This window comes from Staurois parvus, unplaced genomic scaffold (genome assembly GCF_062004578.1).
Source record: "Staurois parvus isolate SC_StPar_1 unplaced genomic scaffold, SC_StPar_1.0 ptg001265l, whole genome shotgun sequence".
NCBI lineage: Eukaryota > Metazoa > Chordata > Amphibia > Anura > Ranidae > Staurois > Staurois parvus.
The window spans coordinates 21523-47286 of NW_028319061.1; the positions used below are offsets into that span (position 1 = coordinate 21523).

General features: G+C 49.4%; 1 protein-coding gene across 1 annotated transcript; it reads right to left on the reverse strand.

The window, feature by feature from the left end:
* Nucleotides 1–256: 256 nt before the first annotated feature.
* On the reverse strand, nt 257–25382 carry LOC149437710 (uncharacterized). The gene is made up of 4 exons (XM_089660703.1): nt 25133–25382; nt 9887–10198; nt 5389–5646; nt 257–906 (listed from the first exon to the last, which is right to left on the reverse strand). The coding sequence occupies exons 1-4, from the start codon at nt 25380–25382 to the stop codon at nt 719–721; spliced, it is 1008 nt and encodes a 335-aa protein (XP_089516829.1). The 3' UTR covers nt 257–718.
* Between the last annotated feature and the right edge of the window lie 382 nt (nt 25383–25764).

The following is a 25764-nucleotide window of genomic DNA, read 5'->3' on the forward strand; positions in this document are numbered from 1 at the left end:
TAGTTCAGAACAGACTTACTGACTCAGACAGTCAGACCAGATGAGGAGGACAGAGGTGAGAGCAGACAACAATAGGCAGGTAATGCTCACCATTGGTACCTGTAGCCTGGTTTGACCTTGTTCTCCACATCAGGATCACTGGCCATCCAAGTAGTCAGTCTATCCTCACATGGGGCACCATTTAATGTCCTGACAATGAGGACCACACCCATCTCCATGAATGAAGGACTCCTTTTTATGAAGATCGAAACTTTATTAAACACATGTGTGAAAACAATAAAAAGAGGAAATTGTCCTGCTCTATACATTGAATGGAGAAGTTTATAACTTAAACAAATCAGCATAGGTGATGGTCCCATCCCAGACTGGGTGGACACAGAATACATTACACATGAAGGTAGATTTTCAGGCCAGAAGATAAGCAGTTCATCTTTTCTTTTCAAGAATGTTATCCTAGGTGAACACCTTTTTGTGGCTTTCACTAATCTCCAAAGAAGGTAAGAGGTCCATTAGTTTCCTAAGTTCCTGGCAGGTCTTACAGTTATACAGTTAGTTGTTAATGGGTTTTATAAAGAGAAATGATCAATATGTGCTGGGAGAAGGTTAAGCAGCAGACAGTAATATGTATATACCGTATATTTATACAATGTCAGATAAATGTCTCTCACAAGATGAGGGCAAAGCCTTGCAGATCTACAAATCCAGCACACTAGATGTTTCAGTAGCAGTCATCATAGTAAGTTGGTTCCATCTCGGTCTGATCCCTTCTCCTTGTCCTCCTCTCAGGCCGATTCTTCTCATTCTTCATCTTCCTCAGGTCATTGACTATAAAGATGAGGAGCCCAGTGTAGAGGACAAAGACCGCACCGTGTGACAGGAGGTGACCCCAACCTGACCGACTTTCTCCTACATGGAGATAATGGGGGACAATGAGAGAGTTGTACAGAATAGTAATATTATATATCAAAGCCGGTCAGATCTTCAGCCCAGCAGGGTCACTATAACAGGACAGTCACACTGGTAACAGGGCAGAGATTCTGGTTGTCTTGATAGGACATAACCGGCCATTTAATAACTCGTCCAGTAAACATGGAGGACAGAAGAAGCTCACACCTCATCGCTGCGTAAACCATCGGGCCTATATAAATTCAGTATAATAATTATCATCACACAATGACAGCGGGCCATCAGGACCATGTGAGAGGGTCCCCATCATCACATCACCTCAACAAACACTGCCAATAGTATATGAACCCTCTATGAAGGCGTGATGATAATGGGGTCTGAGCACCCCAAAACCATCTGGGAAAAGCCCAGGACAGCCTTGTTGGTGTAACATTCACAAGCAAACAGTGAGAGTTTTTAGAGAAGACACAGATGGTTTACATCCACATATCCAGCCAATGACCCTTCCCACACCATACAACCCCAGGACCGCATCCCCACAGCCATTAATAAACACGTCTTGCAGGGTTAATAAACAGTGATAAGCCAGAGTACTATTAATCAAGCTTTTTCTTAAACAGCTTACAGGGTATTTCCACGTTTGTAACAATTGTTTGTATGTTGCCAGATTGGGATATTACCCATTTTATATTTGTTACATGTTCTCATTCACATAGGAAAACTTAAATAATGACAGCTTACCTATTTAGATGTTCTTTTCTGGAACGTTCAGCAAGGAAACATTCTACTTAGTTCTCTTTGTTAAGAGGGGGGCTGGGAAGCGGAGTTCTCCATAACTAACCCTGTCTGGAGGCAGATATCATCTCATCAGTTGAACTAGATTTGAACACTTTGGGGTTGATTTACTAAAACTGGAGAGTGCAAAATCTGGTGCAGCTTCGCATGGTAGCCAATCAGCTTGTAAATTCAGCTTGCTTTGAACAAACAAAACTTGAAGCTGGTTGGTTTCAGTGCAAAGCTGCACCAGATTTTGCACTCTCCAGTTTTAGTAAATCAACCCTTGTTTGTCTTAAGAAAAGGTTCAAGGTTTAGGAGCCGGGCTTCTCCATTCAATGGTAATGAGAAATGGATTTAGCCACTAGGCTGGCATGAGAAATGCTGGCAATGCTGGAATAGGAATACATATCTGAAGCCCCGGTAAGTGGGAGGGGCGAAACATGTAGGCGGAAGGGATCACGTCCTCCTTCCACGTGCGATCCCCCGGTGACACGCCGGCTCTCTAGACCATTCTGTGAGGTTGTGCCGACTGGACTCTAACATGGACATTGTCACATCCTGAAGGACAATCCATCATCCGGGTTTTGAGAGCACATGCATGGACTCTGCTGGTTCCACATGGTGAGATCGTTTCATACCTTCACTGTATGAGTGCCGGACTTTACATAACGGTTCATGGGCATACAGAGTCAATCAGCTACGTGACCAGTAGGCTGGACCTGTATTGAACCCACCACATGACCAGTAGATGGCCTCCAGTGATGGTTATGAGGATATAGTGACATACCTACTACAGTTACATACTGAGTTATATTTCCTTGGAGGAACCCAGGTTGTCCCCTTTCAGCTGCTCTCCTCCTTCATGGTGGAACTACACCCTGTGGATCTATACTCCATGAACATTCATTGGAATTTCACCTGTTACCCGGATTCCATGTCCTGACATACTCAGTCATTAGCAGCAGTGTTTCCACCTGCACAGGATAGGGAGATTTGTTTAGAGGGGTGGAGGGTTAGCCCTTGGTGTCATGGACCCGGGGGGGGGGGGGAAGAAGGAATCCAAAAGGTTGCTGGGGTTGCCTTAGGGGGGGAGGGGAGTATACTGTGGGACTTTTTAAGGGGGTTGGACGGTGGTAAGGGGCTGGGTGGAAGGAGGAGAGTATACTGTGGGAAGTTTTGGGGGGTTGGTTGTTCGGTGGTAGGGGGCTGGGGAGGGGATGGATGGGATACATGCATTGTTTGACCATATGATAAGTTTTGTCTTACTGTTACGTCCTTAATACATTTTTGCTGCCTATTAGCCTTTGAGGTGCTATATCCCTTTTGTGGGGCTTTTCTTTAGAGACTTAGTAACAGGCTTGTGGCGCCGCTTGAAGCTGGACAGAAGGTACAATCACCCCGCCGGCAGAGAAAGAGAGGGGAGCAGCGTCCCGAGTCATACCAGAAACATACTGAATGTGAAGAAGGATGGACGCCGCTCTACCGATCCCCAGGAGTCAAACAGAAAGAGATGTGAGCTGTAGTTGGCCTCAGCCATCACTCCAGCCACACCCTCTGATGCATGACCAAACCCCCCAATGGGCGGAGCGAAACACATCAGGGGGCTTGGCCGGAGTGACCCCTGAGGGCCAGCTAGAGCTCACCTTGCTTTCTGTTTGACTCCTGGGGATCAGTAGAGTGGCGTCCATCCTTCCTCAGAAACATTAAAGGATTGCTGTAAACTGATCCCCTAAAACCTGACAAGGGGGTCATCGTAATGACTATTTGGGGGCTATAAAACCAATGAATAGGACCCCCCCCCCCCCATCCCGGCCTGTCTGGTACGTGGTACACATCTGTACGTGGTTCGGAGTTGAGCTGTAGACCATTTTCAGAACTCTGCTAGAACGGAGATCTCTTTATAGAAGGTGTGTATATGACCGTGTGAAGAAGTCATGATCATTGTCTGACTGACACACCAATATTATAAGGTGCAGGAGGCGCATTGGACACATTTCTCTTTCTGAGGAATCTACACATAACAGAGACCTCATGATTGGTCTCCATCCACTCAGAACATAATTCTGTGTAATAATACGTTGGTTGGCTGAATGGAAACGTTGGTCCTCAGGTGGACCCCCTTCATCTATTTCAGCCATTGTTGAAACTTTAGTTCCAGAAACATTTTTAAATTGTCCAAAGATAGTCAAAGATGCTGATCACAGGCTGGGCAATGACTATAATAGTTTCAGCTTAGAAATGTTTTCTTAGCTCTTTTGAAGTTAGGCTCTTTATAGAGACACGTCAGTGGGCAGGGAGGTGCCTGCGCGCTGTTCACCCAGGAGATCGCAAAAAAGGTTTTTTTTATGGGGGGGCTTCTTGCTGCCTCTGGGACACACTTAACTATTGTCATTTGCTGCACCTGATGGGTCACAGGTGTGATGCCTTTAGCTGCCTAGATTCCCATATAAACTGGACTTCTCATTCAGTCCCTCCTTCACCACTTCCCCGGCCTCGCTGGCTTTGACAAATATATTGCTGAGGCAGATGAACATTAGATAGACACAAAACCTTCTGTCCCCCCTCTTTTATTTGGGGGATGTTTTATACCATTTTTGTTTGATATTCCTATCTGTGCATGGATGCCTCATTGGCTCCCCAGCGTTGGATATAGTTACTGGGGGATTCGTATTGGGAATATGGTGTTAATAAGGCATTCATTATTGGATTCCTGGATCCCCATATTGTTTGTTTATACTTTTTATGGAGTTATATTTATCCACAGACCCTAGTGTGGGGGATATGAAACAAAGAAGATGTATTCAAAGGTGGAATGAATGACTTCCTATCTTGCTGCCATTCGGATGTCTTAAGGCCTTTTTTTTTGTTTTTTTTCCCCTCCCTCTTTTCATCTATTAGGTAGGTGTATATTATTGGACATAATTCAGAACTAATATATATATATATATGTGTGAAAAAAAATATTTTTATGTATTTATTCTTTACATTTTTTTCTTTACAGACCCTACAATTTACTTTTTTAAATAGTTTTCTATCCCTCTGCTGTCCCTCCTCGGAATATTGCAGGACCCCTTCATCAGACCATCAGGGTCTGATGAAGGGGTCCTGCAAGACTCTGAAACATTGATTTGCTGTAACTATGTGATCGTTCATTAGAACTTTTGGACCCATATTGGTGATCCTCGGTGTGCTGGTGACATTCTCCCTTGCTGATTCTGTTCGGTTCCAGCCGATGGTTGCTGCAGCTCCCACTTATATACACACAGCCATTTGTAATGCAGGAACGTGTGCGTTTGGATTGAACCCTTGCATTCTGGATGAAGGGAAGGGACACATGTAGGATGAGGCTTGCTGGTTCTGCAGGATGCTGGTCAGTTCCCGCAGGCAGGGGAAACATATTTAAGCTGCATTGCCATTATGTCACATATACCAGTTTATGCTGTTTGCCCGAGCCTACAGACAAGTATCATATAAACATCATATCAGTTCCCTCCAATCTGTGTGAGTCTATTCTCTGGTGATCATTTACTTTGGTCAGAAGAGTACTGGGGTGTCAGAAGGGGAGGAGCTTTCAGAGGGGGGCCCATAGCAACAGGGAGCCGGAAAATAACTCAGCGAGCCGCGCTACACAGTGTTTTGTATATAAAGTATTACAGATCACATGTACATTATATTGGACAGATGTAAGCTCCTCCCATCACTCACCATGTAGGTAGAGGGTCTTACTAATTGTAGTATGCTGTATGTTACAGAAGACGTTGTGTCCTTGTATGTCCTCTGTGATGGACACCATGGAAGTCTTGGTGAAGGTTCCATCCTCATTCTTAGTCAAGTTCTCAGGAATCCGGTCACCTCTTGGGAAATCACTCCAGGAAATGTCCAGCTCTGGGGGATAAAATCTCTTGGCCTCACAGATCAGAAGATGATTCTTGGTTTCCACCATCAGGGTGAGGTGAGGGGTTACTGGGAATGAAATGAAATGTTTGTTAATGCTGCCATGATGGAAACATTCCTCTTAGAAAGTCAAACAATGGTCAGTGTGCAGGGTATTGATTCCCTTTAGTATCATTATTATTATTATACAGGATTTATATGGTGCCAACAGTGTGCGCAGCGCTGTACAAAATGAAGGTAGACATTACAGTTACAATACAATTTGGTACAAGAGGAAACAGAGGGCCCTGATCCTGAGAGCTTACAATCTAGGAGGAAGGGTTGAGTGATACAAAAGGTAATAGCTGTGGGGGGGAGGAGCTGATGGAGGAAATAAATGGCAGTTTACTAGTTGGAAGCAGGATAGACTTCTTTAAAGAGAAAGGTTTTCAGGGATCATCTAAAGGTAGATAGATTAAGAGATAGCCCCACAGATTGGAGTAGGGAGTTCCATAGGATTGGAGAAGCTCTGGAGAAGTCCTGAAGGCAAGCATGGGAGGAGGGGACACAGGAACTATAAAGCAGAAGGTCTTGGGTGGATTGAAGAGAGCGGTTTGGTTGATATTTTGAGACCAGGTTGGTGATGTAGCTGGAGGCAGAGATGTGGATGGTTTTGTAAGTTGTTGTTAGTATTTGAAATTTTATTAATTGGGTGAGTGGAAGCCAGTGGAGGGATTGGCAGAGTGGGGTGGAGGACACTGAATGGAGCCCAGTGGAGGGATTGACAGAGAGGGGTGGAGGACACTGAGTGGAGGCCAGTGGAGGGATTGGCAGGGAGGGGTGGAGGACACTGAATGGAGCCCAGTGGAGGGATTGACAGAGAGGGGTGGAGGACACTGAATGGAGCCCAGTGGAGGGATTGACAGAGAGGGGTGGAGGACACTGAGTGGAGGCCAGTGGAGGGATTGGCAGAGAGGGGTGGAGGACACTGAGTGGAGGCCAGTGGAGGGATTGACAAAGAGGGGTGGAGGACACTGAGTGGAAGCCAGTGGAGGGATTGACAAAGAGGGGTGGAGGACACTGAGTGGGGGACAGTGGAGGGATTGGCAGAGAGGGGTGGAGGACACTGAGTGGGGGCCAGTGGAGGGATTGGCAGAGAGGGGTGAAGGACACTGAGTGAGGGCCAGTGGAGGGATTGGCAGAGAAGGGTGGAGGACACTGAATGGAGGCCAGTGGAGGGATTGGCAGAGAGGGGTGGAGGACACTGAATGGAGGCCAGTGGAGGGATTGGCAGAGAGGGGTGGAGGACACTGAGTGGAGGCCAGTGGATGTATTGGCAGAGAGGGGTAGCAGACACTGAACGGTTGGTAAGGTGGATGAGCCTGGCAGCAGTATTCATGATGGACTGGAGGGGGGATAGTCTATGTAAAGGTCGGCCAATGAGGAGGGAGTTGCAGTAGTCGAGGCGAGAGATGACCAGGTAGTGAATGAGGAGCTTTGTAGTATCATTGGTAAAAAGGGGCGTATTCTGGAGATGTTGGGGAGGTTGAGGTGCCATGATTTGGACAGGGATTGGATGTGGGCCTGAAAGGATAGTTCAGAATCCAGGGTTACCCCTCGCACCCTGACATGCAGGGATGGGTTGATAGTGGTGCTATTTATGAGTCGCTGATCGCCGACATTACTAGTAAAAACAAAAAATAAAAAAAATTCCAGTCTATATCCCGCCATCTGTAGACGCTATAACTTTCACATAGACCAATTAATTTACACGTATTGTGATTTTTTTTTTCCAGCAAAGACGTGAAACAGAATACATTTTGGCCTAAATTATGAAATTAGATTTTTTAAACTTTTTTTACTGAACATGTTTAATAGCAATAAGTCAAAAATATTTTTTTATTTGCCTCAAAATTGTTGGGCTTTTTTTTATAGCTCAAAAAAATAAAAAATGCAGAGGCGTTCAAATACCACCGAAAGAAAGCTCTATTTGTGGGGACAAAAGGATGTAAATTTCATTTGGGTGCAGCGTTGCATGACTGTCACGGCTATAGCGGATAGCTCTATAGATCCACAGCTTTGGGTTCCCCAGGGCGAGGAATCTAAGCCCCAGTCTGCTTGTTCACCAGAGCCCCTGATGGTGGGGATGGACTTGGAGCAGGCCGGGACCAGGTCCTGGCCCCCAGGTACACCCAGCTGAGGTAGAGGAGACGGCCAGCAGAAACAGGGTGCAATGCGACTTCCACATACCAAATTGGGGGAGCCTGAAGTGGAGAGAGAGCGACTCCGTATAACTCCTGCTCGGAGCCCCTGAGGGTAATAGCCGGGGTGCAGAGCCAGGAGGGGCAGGGATGCCGTGTGGGTCTTACAGCCATCAGCAGGTAACTGGGGACCCAGGAGGTCCAGGCACAAGCTAGGTGCGGATGCAGGAGCGTAGGTGCGGCGGTGATGGGCTCTAGGAGCTGACAGGATGCCGGTCGGGTGCAGGTGCAGGCAGAGTAATATAGCGGAGTCAGGCAGGCCGGGTCGGTAACTAGCGGGCAGATCAGTACACAAGGAGCAGGCAGAAGAATGATCAAGGATAGCCGGGGTCAGTGCAGGGGGAGATCGTTCACAGGCGGGTATACAGAATGCAGGTATCAGGATCAGATCAGGAAATATGTGCAGGGACGTGTTTAGACCAGGAGGCAATGATTACTATTCACAGCGGGTTTAAATAGCCCGCTAGATGTGACAAGTGCGCAACTGTGCATGCGCGAGCCTTCTGCGCTACCGCGCATGCACGGCGGCACACTCCCACACCTGCGCACTCGCACCGCCATGGCTTACTGAGGTCTGTCACCGTCGCACCGCTGCACGGCGACAAAGACCCTGACAATGACTGCGCAATTGTCTGTTAAAATAACGCAGCTCCGTATCGCACAAAATGTGGGGGGAAATCCTCTGGAGGGCAAGTGATTAAAAGCTTCTCCAGCCTTCTAACCATTTTACCCCCCCCCCCCCACAGAGCTTCACCCTCCCTACTTAAATGCTATCTGTCCTCACAGTAGAGTCTGTAACTGGCCACAAAATCATCCGAGTTCTCCTGGAACACAACATCCTCCTTACATACGTTCCTCAGCCTCTTGGTCAGCTCACTGAGCTCCCATTGCCTGTGTGGTGTGGCTGGTAGTTCTGGTACCTTTCCAGCTGCAAAATGCCTCATTGTTTACGGGTCAGTCCCCTTCTTTCCATACAGTTCTATAGGAGACAGCGGGAAGGAAGAAAGGACCAGCTGGTAAACAACATGGTGGACTATGGTTGGACAGGACACCAGAACTAGGGACAGTAAGTATACAGCTGAGGAGAGGGAGGGTGGGGGGTGGACTCAGTAGTGGAGAGTGGAAGGAGGAGGAAGATAGGAAAATTGTAAGTGGTTCCAAAGGTTCGTGTTTTTTGTCTTTAAAATAATAAACACGTCACACTTACCTGCTCTGTGTAACGGTTTTGCACAGATCAGTCCTAATCCTCCTTTTCTCAGGTCCCCCGCCGGTGCTTCTGGCCCCCCTCCTTGCTGATTGCCCCCATAGCAAGCTACTTGCTATGGGGGTACTTGTGCATGCTTGCTCCTGAGCTGGCTCTGTGAATCTATGGGGCACACAGAGTGTGGCTTAGTCCTGCCCCCCGATCCCTCCTCACTGGCTGTGGCCAATGGCTCCTGCTGCTGTGTCTCAGCCAATGAGGAGGGAGATACTCAGGAGAGCAGCTGCTCTTGTGCACATTGCTGGATTGGGATCGGCTCAGGTAAGTATTTGGGGCAGCTGGGGGGGGGGAGCACAGAATACATGAAGGTAAAAAAACCTTCACCCTTTACTTTACAGAAGAATCCCAGGTCTGGGTGTTTTATACAGAAGTTACAATGTTCCACCTTGGGCCAATGGAACTCTGTACATACCAGGCCTGTGGGATCCCTCTAGAAGCTGGAAATCACTGTATAGGCACCACTACTCCACTGATCTCCTCTGGCTTCCCGCACTGAGCAGCTGCCCTGCTGCATTGTGAATACAGGAGGTTGGCTGCTCGGCACGGGAGCCATTCAGGGAATGCTTTGCCTTCTCTGATTGGACAGGGTGGAGAGAAGGGGAAGTGACATCACTGAATCTTCGGTTTTTGAGCTCAGTTCCACTGTAAATGGGCCTCTTAGTGAACATTCGGTCAGTGATGTGTGCGTGTTCCTCAATGACCACAAATGAGATATTTGTTATTTTACTGAACACTTATCATTGTCACATCATGTTTTACCACAAACTGTGTTCCAGGTGTTGGTGTTGTATGGTGGCCTATCCCTCACCTGTCACTGACAGATACGTCCCGCCCCCGCTCAATGAATAGAGCTTCTTGTCCCATACTGACACTGTGCAGATGTAAAGTCCGATATCATTGGGGGTGACAGAGGAGATGGTGAGAGAGTTCGGGGTGACCGTCACCCGGGAGGAGTTCTCCAGATGTTCCCGGGAACCATCCATATGCCATTTATATTCCACAATCTCTTCAGGCTTGACATTGCCGACATCACAGGACATCTGAGCCGTGTTATTAGCAGGCAGGTTAAGGAATGGAGGATTCTGGATCACCGTCACAGTGCTGACATTAACAGGAAACACTGAATAACAGAGAAAAGTAGAAACACAATCAGAAGCCATATATGAACCATCTGACAGAAGTCTGTACTGGGCAATTTAAAGGTCCACCATGTTCCCGTCCATGTTATTTATTTATTTATTTTTAATAAGGACAGGACAGTACAAATACCCCCCAAATGCTAGGACAGGACAGATACCCCCAAATGTCAGGACAGTACAAATCCCCCCCAAATATCAGGACAATACAAATCCCCCCAAATGTCAGGACAGTACAAATCCCCAAAATGCTAGGACAGGACAGATACCCCCAAATGTCAGGACAGTACAAATCCACCCCAAATGTCAGGACAGTACAAATCCCCAAAATGCTAGGACAGGACAAATACCCCCAAATGTCAGGACAGTACAAATCCCCCCAAATGTCAGGACTAGAGATGAGCGAAGAATTGAAAAATTTGATTCGACTGATTCGGCGAATTCGTGGACAATATTCGATTCGAGTCGAATATATTCGCTGTGAATTTAACTTAAAAAAGGGTGTTTCTAGGCTTCAGAGAGCCTTTATATTAGTGCAGAACACTGTACCTTTAATTTAAATGCCCTTGGAGTCTGCTGGGGAAGAGAAATAATACTGTCAGTCAGTATGACATGCAGATGAGTGCCGTCCATCTTAGAATCACCGCACACTTCACTCATTTGGGCAGTCACGGGGCCAAAACCAGTGTTTGGAGCCACAGTGTGGCGGTGGAGGCAGCAGCAATGGGAGGCCATACAGCACCCTATGACAAAATGGAAACCAGCAGGAGTGTGAGGAGACCTGAAAGTGGCACATGGCAGAGTGGGAGCAATGGAAGGCGGTACAGGGACCCAGGTCACACTGTGGGCTCAGCAGCAGCGTGACCAGGCGGTACGGGGGCCCATGGCCGATTTGGGGCCTGGCGGCACCTATGGGAGGCCTGTAATCTGCCAGCAACCTATGTCAAAATGGAAAACCACAGGAGTGTGAGGAGACCTCAAAGTGGCACATGGCAGAGTGGAAGCAATGGGAGGCCGTACAGGGACCCAGGTCACACTGTGGGACCAGCAGCAGCGTGACCAGGCAGTACGGGGGCCCATGGCCGATTTGGGGCCTGGCGGCACCTATGGGAGGCCTTTAATCTGCCAGCAACCTATGTCAAAATGGAAAAGCACAGGACTGTGAGGAGACCTCAAAGTGACACATGGCAGAGTGGAAGCAATGGGAGGCCGTACAGGGACCCAGGTCACACTGTGGGCTTAGCAGCAGCGTGACCAGGCGGTACGGGGCCCATGGCCGATTTGGGGCCTGGCGGCACCTATGGGAGGAATGTAATCTGACAGCAACCTATGTCAAAATGGAAAAGCACAGGAGTTTGAGGAGACCTCAAAGTGACACATGGCAGAGTGGAAGCAATGGGAGGCTGTACAGGGACCCAGGTCACACTGTGGGACCAGCAGCAGCGTGACCAGGCGTTACGGGGGCCCATGGCCGATTTGGGGCCTGGCGGCACCTATGGAAGGCCTGTAATCTGCCAGCAACCTATGTCAAAATGGAAAACCGCAGGAGTGTGAGGAGACCTCAAAGTGGCACATGGTAGAGTGGAAGCAATGGGAGGCCGTACAGGGACCCAGGTCACACTGTGGGCCCAGCAGCAGCGTGACCAGGCGGTACGGGGGCCCATGGCCGATTTGACCTCGTTCATCCCATAGTCCTGCCGACTCACGAATAGCGTGGCCTCCTCAAAGGGCCTGAGCAAGCGCAGGTGTCACGCATGAGCTGCCAATGGCTGACATCTAAGTTACACAGGGAGTACCTTTATCTGCTTTTAACATCAGGAAATCTGTGATGGCCTTTCGCTGCTCGTAAAGGCGGTCTAAGATATGTAGGGTTGAATTACACCTTGTTGCAATGTCACAGCATGAGGAGTCGGTACGGGGGCCCATGGCAGATTACGTGCCTGGCAGCAGCTATGGGAGGCCCGTAATCTGCCAGCACCCTATGTCAAAAAATTCAACACACCAGCAGTGTGAGGAGACCGGAAAGTGGCACATGGCATGAGAGACTGTGGACCTGGCAGCAGCATGAGGAGGCGGTACAGGGGCCCATGGCAGATTAGGGGCCTGGCAGCAGCTATGGGAGGCCCGTAATCTGCCAGCACCCTATGTCAAAAAATTCAACACACCAGCAGTGTGAAGAGACCTGAATGTGGCACATGGCAGAGTGTGGCGATGGAAACAGCAGCAATGGGAGGCCGTACAGGGACCCATGAGAGACTCTGGACTTGGCAGCAGCATGAGGAGGCGGTATATAGGGGTCCATGGCAGATTAGGGGCCTGGCAGCAGCTATGGGAGGCCCGTAATCTGCCAGCACCCTATGTCAAAAAATTCAACACAACAGCAGTGTGAAGAGACCTGAATGTGGCACATGGCAGAGTGTGGCGATGGAAACAGCAGCAATGGGAGGCCGTACAGGGACCCATGAGAGACTCTGGAATTGGCAGCAGCATGAGGAGGCGGTATATAGGGGCCCATGGCAGATTAGGGGCCTGGCAGCAGCTATGGGAGGCCCGTAATCTGCCAGCACCCTATGTCAAAAAATTCAACACACCAGCAGTGTGAGGAGACCGGAAAGTGGCACATGGCATGAGAGACTGTGGACCTGGCAGCAGCATGAGGAGGCGGTACAGGGGCCCATGGCAGATTAGGGGCCTGGCAGCAGCTATGGGAGGCCCGTAATCTGCCAGCACCCTATGTCAAAAAATTCAACACACCAGCAGTGTGAAGAGACCTGAATGTGGCACATGGCAGAGTGTGGCGATGGAGACAGCAGCAATGGGAGGCCCGTAATCTGCCAGCACCCTATGACAAAAAATGGAACACACCAGCAGTGTGTGAGGAGACCTGAAAGTGGCACATGTTTGTGGCATGATTCATGGCGGATTTAGTCAGTTGTGTCAGGAACTGGTGGTTTGAAATCCAGACTAATCCACGCCTGATTCATTTTCACAAACGTGAGTCTCTCCACACTTTGGGTGGACAGTCGTGTCCTCCGCGGAGTTACAATACCTCCTGCCGCACTAAACACGCGCTCCGATGCCACGCTACTGGCCGGGCATGACAGCCTTTCAAGGGCAAATTCAGCTAGTTGGGGCCAAAGGTCAAGTTTCGTTGCCCAGTAGTCAAGGGGATTGTCTACCTCGGTTGGCAGGGTGCTGTCCAAGTAGGCCCAAGCCTGTTGTTTGAGGTCCTGCTCCAGGTCCACCTGATGCTGCTGCTGCTGCTGCGGCTGGTTAGTAGTTTCCTCACTGCGCTGGTGAAGAAAGCTACTCATCATCGACTGCAGACTGAGGCAGCCACTGCTGGTGGAGCTGCCACTGCTCCTACCACCCCACCCCTCCCCTGCTGCCATGGCAGCGGAACGCGAGCGCACAGGGCCCACACTGTCTGAGGATGGACGTTGGCGCACAAAGGCAGAGAGCAACTGACTACATAGGTGGTTTTTATAGTACGTAATTTTGGCCTCCCTCTCAGCAGGTGTGAAAAAGGCCACCATTTTTGAACGGTAGCGAGGGTCCAACAAGGTGGACAGCCAAAAGTCATCCCTCTGTTTGATGGTTATTATTCGGCTGTCGCTACGCAAGCAACCGAGCATGCTATGGGCCATTTGTGCCAAGGAATGCGAGGGACTCCCTGCCTCCATCTCCACAGCATACTGCCACGGTGCGTCTGGGTCCTCTGTCTCCTCCTCCTCCTCCTCTACCAGATGCTCCTACTCCTCCACTCCTGTCCGCTGAGTGGAAAAACCACCCATTTCACTCAATAATTCCTGAGCACAAATGTCCTCCTCTACCTCCTCCTCTTCTTCCTGTCCTGGCCCCACAGGGGTCATGTGGCGTTGAGATCTGTGCGCCACGTCTACCGCACCCTGACCAGCCATTGTTAACAGCATTTGTTCCAGGACGTGCAACAGAGGAATGACGTCGTTCATCCCATAGTCCTGCCGACTCACGAATAGCGTGGCCTCCTCAAAGGGCCTGAGCAAGCGGCAGGTGTCACGCATGAGCTGCCAATGGCTGACATCGAAGTTACACAGGGGAGTACCTTTATCCGCTTGTAACATCAGGAAATCGGTGATTGCCTTTCGCTGCTCGTAAAGGCGGTCTAACATGTGTAGGGTTGAATTCCACCTTGTTGCAACGTCGCAGATCAGGCGATGCTGTGGAATTCCGTTCTGCCGCTGCAGCTCAATGAGGGTGTGCTTTGCGGTGTAGGAATGGCTGAAATGCATGCACAGTTTACGTGACATTTTAAGGATGTCTTGCAGTGGGATGGTGGATTTTAGGAACCGCTTGACAACCAGATTGAACACGTGAGCCATGCATGGCGCATGGCACAACCTTCCTTGACGCAGAGCAGACACCATGTTCTTTCCGTTGTCGGTCAACATGGTTCCGATTTTCAGTTTGCGCGGAGACAGCCATCTGTCGATTTCTCTGTTCATTACACTCAGAAGTTCCTCCCCTGTGTGACTACGTTCGCCAAGGCATACCAGGTGCAGCACAGCGTGACACCGTTGCGCCCTGCACATGTGATATGCCGGTCGGATAATGGGACTTGGCACGGGGGTGGCGGCTGAGGACACGGCGGAAGAAGAGGTGGTAGAGGCGGACATCTTTGCTGGACCAAGGACGTGCAAACGTGGAGGCAAAAGCGGCGTGACCTGTCCAAGTTGCTGGTGCGGCTGTGCCGGCACCACGTTCACCCAGTGGGCCGTAAATGACATGTACTGTCCCTGACCGTAGTTACAGCTCCACACGTCGGCGCTGCCGTGCACTTTGGCAGAGACCGACATGCTCAAAGACTGGCCCACCATCTCTTCTACATGTGAATGCAGGGCTGGCACTGCCTTTTTGGCAAAGAAATGACGGCTTGGCACTCTCCACCGCGGCGCGGCACAAGCCATCATTTCTCGGAAAGGTGCTGAGTCCACCAGTTGGAAAGGGAGGGACTGCAGCACCAGCAACTTGGACAGGAGGACGTTCAGCTTTTGCACCGTCGGGTACGTGCTCGCAAACTGTTGTCTCTTGGAAACGGATTCCAAGAAAGACTGTTGACGGAATCCGAGAAGAGGAGTAGCAGGAGAAGGAGCATCTGAACGAGCGGAAGATGCCAACGAGCGACAACTCCCCTCAGCAGAGGTGTTGGAGCCTTGACTGGCTGATAGAGGGCGATTGACGACGTCGGGTGACGGAGCAAGTAACGGAGCGGGTGATGGAGCGGGGGCTGGGGCAGGCAGAACCGCCGTATCTTTATCACGGTTTTCCCAGGCCACCGAATGGTGACGCTGCATATGCTGACGCAACGCTGTAGTCCCAACATGGGCCCCCTGGCCACGCTTGCATTTCTGGCCACATAGTCGACATACGGCTACGTTTACTTCCTCGGGCGGCTTGACGAAAAATTGCCACACCACCGAGTAGGAAACTTTGCCCCCGCTACTCCTCACTGGCTGACTGCTACTTCCTCCGTGCGCACCGGCACCACTACTGGCCGTGGTGGTAGGCTGCAGTGGAGCTGGTGCTCTACTCCGTGGCCGTTTGGCTCCACTGACACTGATGCGACCCTGCTGCCTCCTGGGCAACCCACCGACTGTTTCGCTCGCTGCCAAGCTGGCACCCTCTTCTCCTGATGATGTGGAAGAAATTACCTGATGACGACGAGGCAGCCAAGTGCGATCAGCCTCCTCATCATCAAGTACGGTCTCCGCCTCACTACTAGCCCCCTCGGCTGTGTCTGGGTCAGGAGACAGACCTGTCTCTAGACCGGCTACTGAGCCACTCTCCTCACCAGTACTTCTTTGCCTGGCTGCTGAAAAGGCGGATGTCTCCCCCCGTTCCTGACCGCCCTCTGTTAGCTCTTCCTCACTGTACAGTGGGGCTGAGCCCACAGCATGCGATACTTCGCTTGGTGAGGGAACAGCAAAGGACAGGGGCAGGTAGAGGACATGTGATTTCAGTGGGCTTGCTCCCGGGCCATGCCAACTAACGGTTGTGTCTGACGTACCCACCGACCGTTGGCTGTAGGTGTCAGAGGTGACCTGGGAAGAGGAAGACGACCGAGCCAACCAATCGATGACGGCAGGGTTGTCGGTGGAGACACGACCGCTGGATGACACCGGGAGCACTGGCCTCTGGCTGCGACTAGTGCTGCCTCGACCCCTTCCTCTGCTGCCACGTCTGCTCGCTCCTAAAACATTGCCTCCTCTGCCACTCCTCTGCATGTTGTCTGACATACGCTTTAATTCAACGATTATGTGTCCCTGAGTAACAATTCTGTGTCTGTCCGAGTAACAATTCTGTGGCCCTAAGTAACAGTTCTGTGTCCCTGATTAACGTTTCTGTGGCCCTAAGTAACGGTTCTGTGGCCCTCAGTAACAATTCTGTGTCCCTCAAGAAACAATTCTGTGTCTGTCCCTGAGTAACAATTCTGTGGCCCTAAGTAACGGTTCTGTGGCCCTCAGTAACAATTCTGTGTCCCTGATTAACGTTTATGTGGCCCTAAGTAACGGTTCTGTGGCCCTCAGTAACAATTCTGTGTCCCTGAGTAACAATTCTGTGTCCCTGATTAACGTTTATGTGGCCCTAAGTAACAGTTCTGTGGCCCTCAGTAACAATTCTGTGTCCCTGAGTAAAAATTCTGTGGCCCTAAGTAACGGTTCTGTGGCCCTCAGTAACAATTCTGTGTCCCTGAGTAACAATTCTGTGGCCCTAAGTAACGGTTGTGGCCCTCAGTAACAATTCTGTGTCCCTGAGTAACAATTCTGTGTCTGTGCGAGTAACAATTCTGTGGCCCTAAGTAACAGTTCTGTGGCCCTCAGTAACAATTCTGTGTCCCTGAGTAACAATTCTGTGTCTGTGCGAGTAACAATTCTGTGGCCCTAAGTAACAGTTCTGTGGCCCTCAGTAACAATTCTGTGTCCCTGATTAACGTTTCTGTGGCCCTAAGTAACGGTTCTGTGGCCCTCAGTAACAATTCTGTGTCCCTGATTAACGTTTATGTGGCCCTAAGTAATGGTTCTGTGGCCCTCAGTAACAATTCTGTGTCCCTCAAGAAACAATTCTGTGTCTGTCCCTGAGTAACAATTCTGTGGCCCTAAGTAACGGTTCTGTGGCCCTCAGTAACAATTCTGTGTCCCTGATTAACATTTCTGTGGCCCCAAGTAACGGTTCTGTGGCCTTCAGTAACAATTCTGTGTCCCTGAGTAACAATTCTGTGTCTGTCCGAGTAACAATTCTGTGACCCTAAGTAACAGTTCTGTGGCCCTCAGTAACAATTCTGTGTCCCTCAGTAACAATTCTGTGTCCCTGATTAATGTTTATGTGGCCCTAAGTAACGGTTCTGTGGCCCTCAGTAACAATTCTGTGTCCCTGTGTAACAATTCTGTGTCTGTGCGAGTAACAATTCTGTGGCCCTAAGTAACAGTTCTGTGGCCCTCAGTAACAATTCTGTGTCCCTGAGTAACAATTCTGTGTCTTTGCGAGTAACAATTCTGTGGCCCTAAGTAACAGTTCTGTGGCCCTCAGTAACAGTTCTGTGTCCCTGAGTAACAATTCTGTGTCTGTGCGTTTAACAATTCTGTGGCCCTAACTAAAGTTTCTGTGGCCCTAAGTAACAGTTCTGTGGCCCTCAGTAACAATTCTGTGTCCCTGATTAACGTTTATGTGGCCCTAAGTAACGGTTCTGTGGCCCTCAGTAACAATTCTGTGTCCCTGTGTAACAATTCTGTGTCTGTGCGAATAACAATTCTGTGGCCCTAAGTAACAGTTCTGTGGCCCTCAGTAACAATTCTGTGTCCCTGAGTAACAATTCTGTGTCTGTGCGAGTAACAATTCTGTGGCCCTAAGTAACAGTTCTGTGGCCCTCAGTAACAATTCTGTGTCCCTGAGTAACAATTCTGTGTCTGTGCGAGTAACAATTCTGTGGCCCTAAGTAACAGTTCTGTGGCCCTCAGTAACAGTTCTGTGTCCCTGAGTAACAATTCTGTGTCTGTGCGAGTAACAATTCTGTGGCCCTAAGTAACAGTTCTGTGGCCCTCAGTAACAATTCTGTGTCCCTGAGTAACAATTCTGTGTCTGTGCGAGTAACAATTCTGTGGCCCTAAGTAACAGTTCTGTGGCCCTCAGTAACAGTTCTGTGTCCCTGAGTAACAATTCTGTGTCTGTGCGAGTAACAATTCTGTGGCCCTAAGTAACAGTTCTGTGGCCCTCAGTAACAATTCTGTGTCTGTCCCTGAGTAACAATTCTGTGGCCCTAACTAACGTTTCTGTGGCCCTAAGTAACAGTTCTGTGGCCCTCAGTAACAATTCTGTGCCTGTCCCTGAGTAACAATTCTGTGGCCCTAACTAAAGTTTCTGTGGCCCTAAGTAACAATTCTCTGGCACTCAGTAACAATTCTGTCTGTCCCTGAGTAACAATTCTGTGGCCCTAATAACGTTTATGTGGCCCTAAGTAACAGTTCTGTGGCCCTCAGTAACAATTCTGTGTCTGTCCCTGAGTAACAATTCTGTGGCCCTAACTAAAGTTTCTGTGGCCCTAAGTAACAATTCTCTGGCACTCAGTAACAATTCTGTCTGTCCCTGAGTAACAATTCTGTGGCCCTAACTAGCGTTTCTTTGGCCCTAAGTAACGATTCTGTGGCCCTCATTAACAATTCTGTGTCCCTGAGTAATAGTTCTCTGTCCCTAAGTAACGTTTCTCTGTCCCCAAGTATCGTTTCTGTGGCCCTAACTCTGTCCCTAATACAGAGCGGTCTGCCTCTGTTCAATGACTGCAGGCAAATGAAGAATTCTAAAATGGCCGCCATTTATAGCTCGACCATTACACAGTGCTGGCTGGCTGGCTGCTGATTGGCTAATGCGATCACATGTCATTAAGGAATGCATTATGGGTCAGCGCGCCTTGTCTGCGCGCCTTCCCAGACATCCCCGCTCCGTCGCCGCACATGTCCGCCGCCATTTTAGGAAAAATTTCGATTCGCGTGTCCGAAGTAGGCTATTTTTCGGATTCGGCACGAATCGAAAATTTTCCGATATTTGACTCGAATTCCACTTCGCCTACTTCGATTCGCTCATCTCTAGTCAGGACAGTACAAATCCACCCCAAATGTCAGGACAGGAGAAATCCCCCCAAATGTCAGGACAGTACAAATCCCCCCAAATGTCAGGACAGTACAAATCCCCCCAAATGTCAGGACAGGACAAATCCACCCCAAATGTCAGGACAGTACAAATCCCCCAAATGTCAGGACAGTACAAATCCCCCAAATGTCAGGACAGTACAAATCCCCCCAAATGTCAGGACAGTACAAATCCCCCAAATGTCAGGACAGTACAAATCCCCCCAAATGTCAGGACAGTACAAATCCCCCAAATGTCAGGACAGTACAAATCCCCCCCAAATGACCCCTTTTGGAAAGTAGACAGTCTGAGGTATTTAGTAAGAGGAATGGCGAGTTTTTGGAAGTTATTTCTCACACAAGGCACAGGCATACTTGGAATTACACCCTAAAACACATTTTGCTACTCCTCCCAAGTATGGGGTACCATATGTGTGAGACATAGAGAGGCCCGACATCCAAGGAGCACCTTCAGGCGTTTTAGGGGCATAAATTACACATCTAATTTCCTGACTATTTATCACACTTTTGAAGGCCCTGGAGCACCAGGACAGTGGAAACACCCACAAAATGACCCCAATATGGAAAACAAACTGTACTCCGATCTGTGATGTGCTGTGTCCTGATCACAGATCACATCATTAACCATTTACTGACCATGATATAGCCTGGGGCACGCATCAGGCGCACTCTGTGATAGCTGTGTCCTTTGGATCGGGGCAAACGGCCAATCACAGCTGATCATAAATAAACAGACTTGCCGGTTATCAGCAGTCCTTTGCTCACATGCTGTGTCTGTGTGAGAGAAAGGACAGCCAATTAACCAGCAAGGCTGTCAGTACATCGGGGGCACTGATCAGCAGTGCAGCCCCATCAATGCACATCAGTGCAGAAAATGCAAATTTGCGGGACCAATGAGAGAGCGAGAGAGTAAATAAATGTGTGTATGTATTCCCTTTTTTTTCTTCTCTTTCTCCTCCCTCTCTCTCTATTCCCTTTCTCTTTCTCCCTCTCCATCTCTCTCTTTCTCTCTCTCCCTCTTTCTCCTCCCTCTATCGCTCCCTACTTCTCTCTTATTTTCCTTCTCCCTCCAACACCCTTTCTCTCTCTCTCTTCTCTCTCTCTCTCTTTTCCCTTCTCCCTCTATTTTTTCCCTCCCTTCCTCTTTCTCCTGCCTCCCACTTTCTCTCTCTCTCCCTCCGTCTCTCTTTCTCCATCTGCCTTCCTCTTTCCCCCCTCTCTCTCCTCTCTCTCCCCTCCTCTCTCTTCCCCCCCCCCCCCTCTCTCTCTCTCCCTCTCTTTCCTATCTCTCTTCCCCCCTCTCTCCTCCCCCCTCTGTCCTTCTCCCTCCCCTTTTCTCCCTCTCTTTCTCCCTCTCCCTCCCTCCCTTTTCTCCCCCCTACTCTCTCCCCCTCTCTTTCTCCCTCCCTCTTTCTCCCCCTCTCTTCCCTTCCTCCCTCCCTCCCTACATGTCTCTCTCCCCCTCACTTCTTCTTTCTCTCTTTCTCCCTCCCCCTAACACTTTGTCTTTCTCTCTCCCTTTCCCCCCTTCCTTCCCTCCCCCCCCTCTCTCTTCCCTCCCTCTCCCCCCTCTTTCTTTCACCCCCTTTCTCACCCCCCCTTCTCCCTCTCTCTCTCCCCTTCTCCATTCCTCTCTTTTTCTCCATCTCTTTCTCCCTCTCTTTTTCCCCCTCCCTCTTTCTCCTTCTGCCTCCCTCTCCCCCCCCCCCTTCTCCCTCCCTCCCTTTTTCTCCCCCTCTCTCTTCCTCCCTCTTTCTTCTTCTGCCTCCCTCTTTCTCCCTCTCTCTCTCCTTCTCCCCCCCCCCTCTCTCTCTCCCTCTTCCCCCTCTCTTTTTCTCCCTCCCTCTCTTTCTCCCTCCCTCTCTTGCTCCCTACTTCTCTCTTTATCTCCTTCTATCTCCAAATCACTCTCTCTCTCTTTCTCCATCTCCCTCCCTCTCTTTTTATCCCTCTCTTTTTTCCCTCCCTCTTTCTCCTGCCTCCCATTTCCCCCCCTCTCTCTCCCTCCCTCCTTCTCTTTTTCTCCCTCCCCTTCTCCCTCCCTCCTGCCTATCTACCTCCCTCTCTTGCTTCCTCCCTCTCTCTTTATCTCTCTCTATCTCTAGCTCTCTTTTTCCTCCTCCCTCCCTCTTTATCCTTCTCTCTTTTTCTCCGTCTCTCTCTCCTTCTCCCTCCCTCTCTCTCCCCCCTCTCCCCCTCTCTCCCCCTCTCTCTTTATCCCCTCTCCCCCTTCTCTCCCTCCCTCTCTCTCCTTCTCCTTCCCTCTCTCTTCCCCCCTCCCTCTCTTTCCTTCTCTTTCCCTCTCTCTTCTTCTCCCTCCTTTCTTTCTCCCTCTTTCTTTCTCCTTCTCCCTCTTTCTCCTTCTCTCTCTCTCTCTCTTTCTCCTTCTTCCTTCCTCTCTCTTTTTTATTCTTCCTCCCTCTCCCTTTCTCCTTCTCCCTCCCTCTCTCTTTCTCCTTCTCCCTTCCTCTCTCTCGCTCTCCTTCTCCCTCCTGCCCTCTCCTTTTCTCTCCCTCTCTCTCTTTCCTTATCTCCCCCTCTCTCTTTCTCCTTCTCCCTCCCTCCCTCTCTCCTTCTCTCTCCCCCCCTCTCTCCTTCTCTCTCCCTATCTCTCCCCCTTCTCTCTCCCTCTCTCTTTCCCCTTCTCCCTCCCTCTCTCTCTTTCTCCCTCCTTCTCTCTCTCCCTCTCTCTTTCTCCCTCTCTCTCCTTCTCCCTCCCTTTGTCCCTCTCTCTCACCCCCCTCTGCCCCCGCTCTCCCCTCACTCTCCCCCTCTCTCTCTTCCCTCTCTCTCTTCCCTCTCTCTCTTCCCTCTCTCTCTTCCCTCTTTCTTCTCTCTTCCCCTCTTCCTCAGATCATATGGGACCACACCCCCCCACAAGGGCTGCTGATCTCCGGGCAGCAGGAAGGGGGGGGGGGGAGGTTGTGCAGTCCCATACAATCTGTCAGTGTGGTCCTGGCTCATCAGCTGCTGGAGGGAGAGGTACACGACCGTCGCTCTGCAACTATCTTCCCCCACATCGATCTTCCTGCTGTCTGCTCAAAAGGTCCCTTTTTGGGGTGGGGGGGGCGATGATGCCCCCCTAAAAATTGCCACCCTAGGCAAACGCCTTGTTTGCCTCACGGTAGATATGCCCCTGCCTAACTGTCAAGGGGCGTACAATCTAATGTCCCTAACTCACATTCATACACTATCGCCAACTTAGATAGGAGCCAATTAACCTACCGCCATGTCTTTGGATTGTGGGAGGAAACCGGAGTAAACCCACGCAGTCACAGGGGGAACATGCAAACTCCAGGCAGGTGGTGCCGTGGTGGTTGGAATTCGAACCAACGACCCCAGTACTGCCAGGTGGAAGTGCTAACTACTAAGCCACTGTGCAATAAACCAATAACAAATAAACACCCGGCTGAGGTGAAGAATAAAGTGTAAAAAAACAATAAAAACAGTGAAGTATGTGAAACGTATATCAGAAATAAAACACGATCACAATGGCAGTAAACACCCAGACAGCCTATAATAAACACCCGGCTGACCTAAAGCATAAAGTGTGAAAATCCACAAAAACAGTATAAAATGACATAAAACAAATGCCCGGCTGAGCAGTCAGTCCCCCAATGGAATAAATATGTGATGAATCAAGTAAATGTTCAACGGGCTGGATATTCACAAAAAGTGAAATAAAAAAGAAAGAAAAGATAAGCAGCTCTACTGAATATACAACAAACAGATAAATGGTGAATGATAGATAACACTTAACGTGCAAAGAGCCGTCCAAAAGTGATATAACAGTCTCACAGATCGGGGTAACCGGGTGTTTATTATAGGCTGGCCGGGTGTTTATTACTACTTGATTTTGGTTTATTTTTCATACATGTCTCACATATCATTTGGATTTAGTGGCTCGGCCAGTTTTTGTTTTTTTATTTACTATTGACCTTTCAGGTTTGTTCTATGACACATTGGGTTTGATGCTCAGGGGGGTGTTTATTTATTATTAGTGTATTTTTGGGTCACTAGGGGGCAGCACAGCACTATTCTTGGGGAGTTTTATTGATGTGGGAACACATTGAGGGGCTTGCAGCAGATTATCATTTATTTGTGGCAGCGCAGGAGGATTATATCCTTATGTTAATACGCATATCTTGGGGTGTATTTATGAAAGAGCGGACTTGCCCAGTGAAAGTGTCTGCACATTAGTTCAGCAGGGGTGACCCCCCCCCCCCCATATGTTATTAGGCCGTTTCCTATGTCTGTCAAATGTTTTTTAATTGATTTCAAATAAAATACCATATTTGGCCACTATGTGGTGCTAAGCATACTTAAGCCGGCCGTACACGGGGCAAATTCTGAAAGGGAATGGGGTTCAGTGGGGTTCCCCTCTGACAGCTGAATGTCAAAAGAATTGTCGGCAAATTAAAAAAAACAACAACAACGTGGGGTCCCCCCTCCCATCCATACCAAGCCCTTTGGGTCTGGTATGGATTTTGAGGGGAACCCCCACACCAAAATGGAACCCCAAGAAACAAAAATGGTGTTGGGGCCCTTATTCGAGCATACAGCTGAACAGATCAGCAAAGGGTGGGAGATGAACAAGAGCCCCCCTCCCTCCTGAACCATACCAGGCCACGTGTCCTCAACATGGGGGGGTGCTTTAGGACAGGGGGGCTCCCCCCCAAAGCACCTTTTCCCCATGTTGATGGGGACAAGGGCTTTTTCCCCACAACCCTGGGCTGTAATTGTGGGGGGTCTGTGGGTGGGGTGCTTAGCGGAATCCGGAAGCCCCCTTTATGGGGTACATGGTACCACTACCCATTCACAAAAAAAAGTGTAGTGTAAAAATGACAGGAGACAGTCTATGACAAGTCCTTTATTAAAAATAAAAAAAATGTCCCCCGAAGTAGATCCAACATCAATCATGATGCCCGATGTCACCGCTAAACGAAAAAGAAACAAAACCCGCTCTGCTCACAACGCTGGCTCCTGGCCAGGGGCGGACTGACAACTCATGGGGCCCCCGGGCAATAGGGGATCACGGGGCCCCTGTGTCCTTGCCCAAACTCAAAAAATCCTATGAAAAAGGTACCAGGGGCATCTCAAGGGGCCCCCTACTGACCCCGGGCCCTCGGGCAGTGCCCGAGTTTCCAAATGGTCAGTCCGCCCCTGCTCCTGGCTGTTTGACAGCTGTGCTGCGATGACAGTTCTTAAATACTGTCATGACGTCACAAGGGGGAGGGGTTCACCCTGCCCCCTTGTGATGTCATCCTGCACTGTGATTGGCCAAAGTATTGCACCTGACCTGTGAACTGCAAACAAACCCAATTAACCCGTCTAACAGTATGCGGTAATAATGGGGGTTTAGTTATCACAGCCCTGTGTTTACAGCTTACTGTCGGGTTAATTGGGTTTGTTTGCAGGCTGGTTGGTAAGTTGAGCCGGGAACTTTCCTCTTTGTTGTCTGACATGCGTCGCCCTTCCATGCGCTCCTCGCTGTGAAGGCCAGTTATAGACTGGGGCAGCGGCCATTTGTTTGTAAGGCTGTATAGGGCCCCATGATTTGTAACAGTGGCCCCGCCCTCAGGATGTCTGGGACAACCCCTACCCAGTACTCTGAGATGAACCCTACACTGGACAGTCCCCGGTGTTACTGGTCTCTATAAATGAGTGTATTAGTGCATCTTCCCCCATAGAGAACAATGCAGTGTGGAGAGAAGGGTCATGATGTATATGGACTCTTACCTACATGGACGTCTATAGAGGAAAGTCTCATTCTGTAAATCCACACCTCTGTAATATATACACAGGAGTCTTCCTTCCCAGCCTGGGTCAGCTTCCAGCAGCCCCTCTGTGGGTCCAGGTGAAGTCTGGGGTCCTTGTAGATCTTTTCATACATTCCCACATTGTCACAGTCCATCACAAGTAATCGATCTCTTTCCCCTCCACATTCTCTGTGCAGCTCCAGGACACCATCAGAGTCAGGACACTCCATATTACAATCAGTGATGTCTGATCCAGCCGGTATGTAGACTTTATCTGATGACACCGTGGAGGATAGGATGGGCAAAAGTCCTACATGAAAAGAATGAAGAGAATGACACAGAATAACAAAATAAAAACAATACGTTTAATATAAGCTGAATGGTGCAACAAGGTATCTACCAGGGGGTCAAAAATATATATATCCAGTATCCCTTTTTAAAAATAAAAATAAATAAGTACGTGTTGTCCAAAATTGATTCAAGTGTAAAAACTCTAAGCCGCTTGCAAAAACTTGATTACCTCAAAAAAAAACAAAAATATACATAGTGCATTATCCTTTATAAATCAAAAAATTACATGTGAAATCACTCCAATAATAATCACCCAAGTGA

Excerpts from the sequence above, each read along its gene's own strand:
- LOC149437710 (XM_089660703.1), bottom strand. The coding sequence starts at position 25,382 with ATGGAGTGTCCTGACTCTGATGGTGTCCTGGAGCTGCACAGAGAATGT. Across the intron at positions 10,199-25,132 it reads CTCTATAGACGTCCATGTAG|TGTTTCCTGTTAATGTCAGC; the intron begins GTAAGAGTCCAT and ends TCTGTTATTCAG. Across the intron at positions 5,647-9,886 it reads GACGTATCTGTCAGTGACAG|TAACCCCTCACCTCACCCTG; the intron begins GTGAGGGATAGG and ends TTTCATTCCCAG.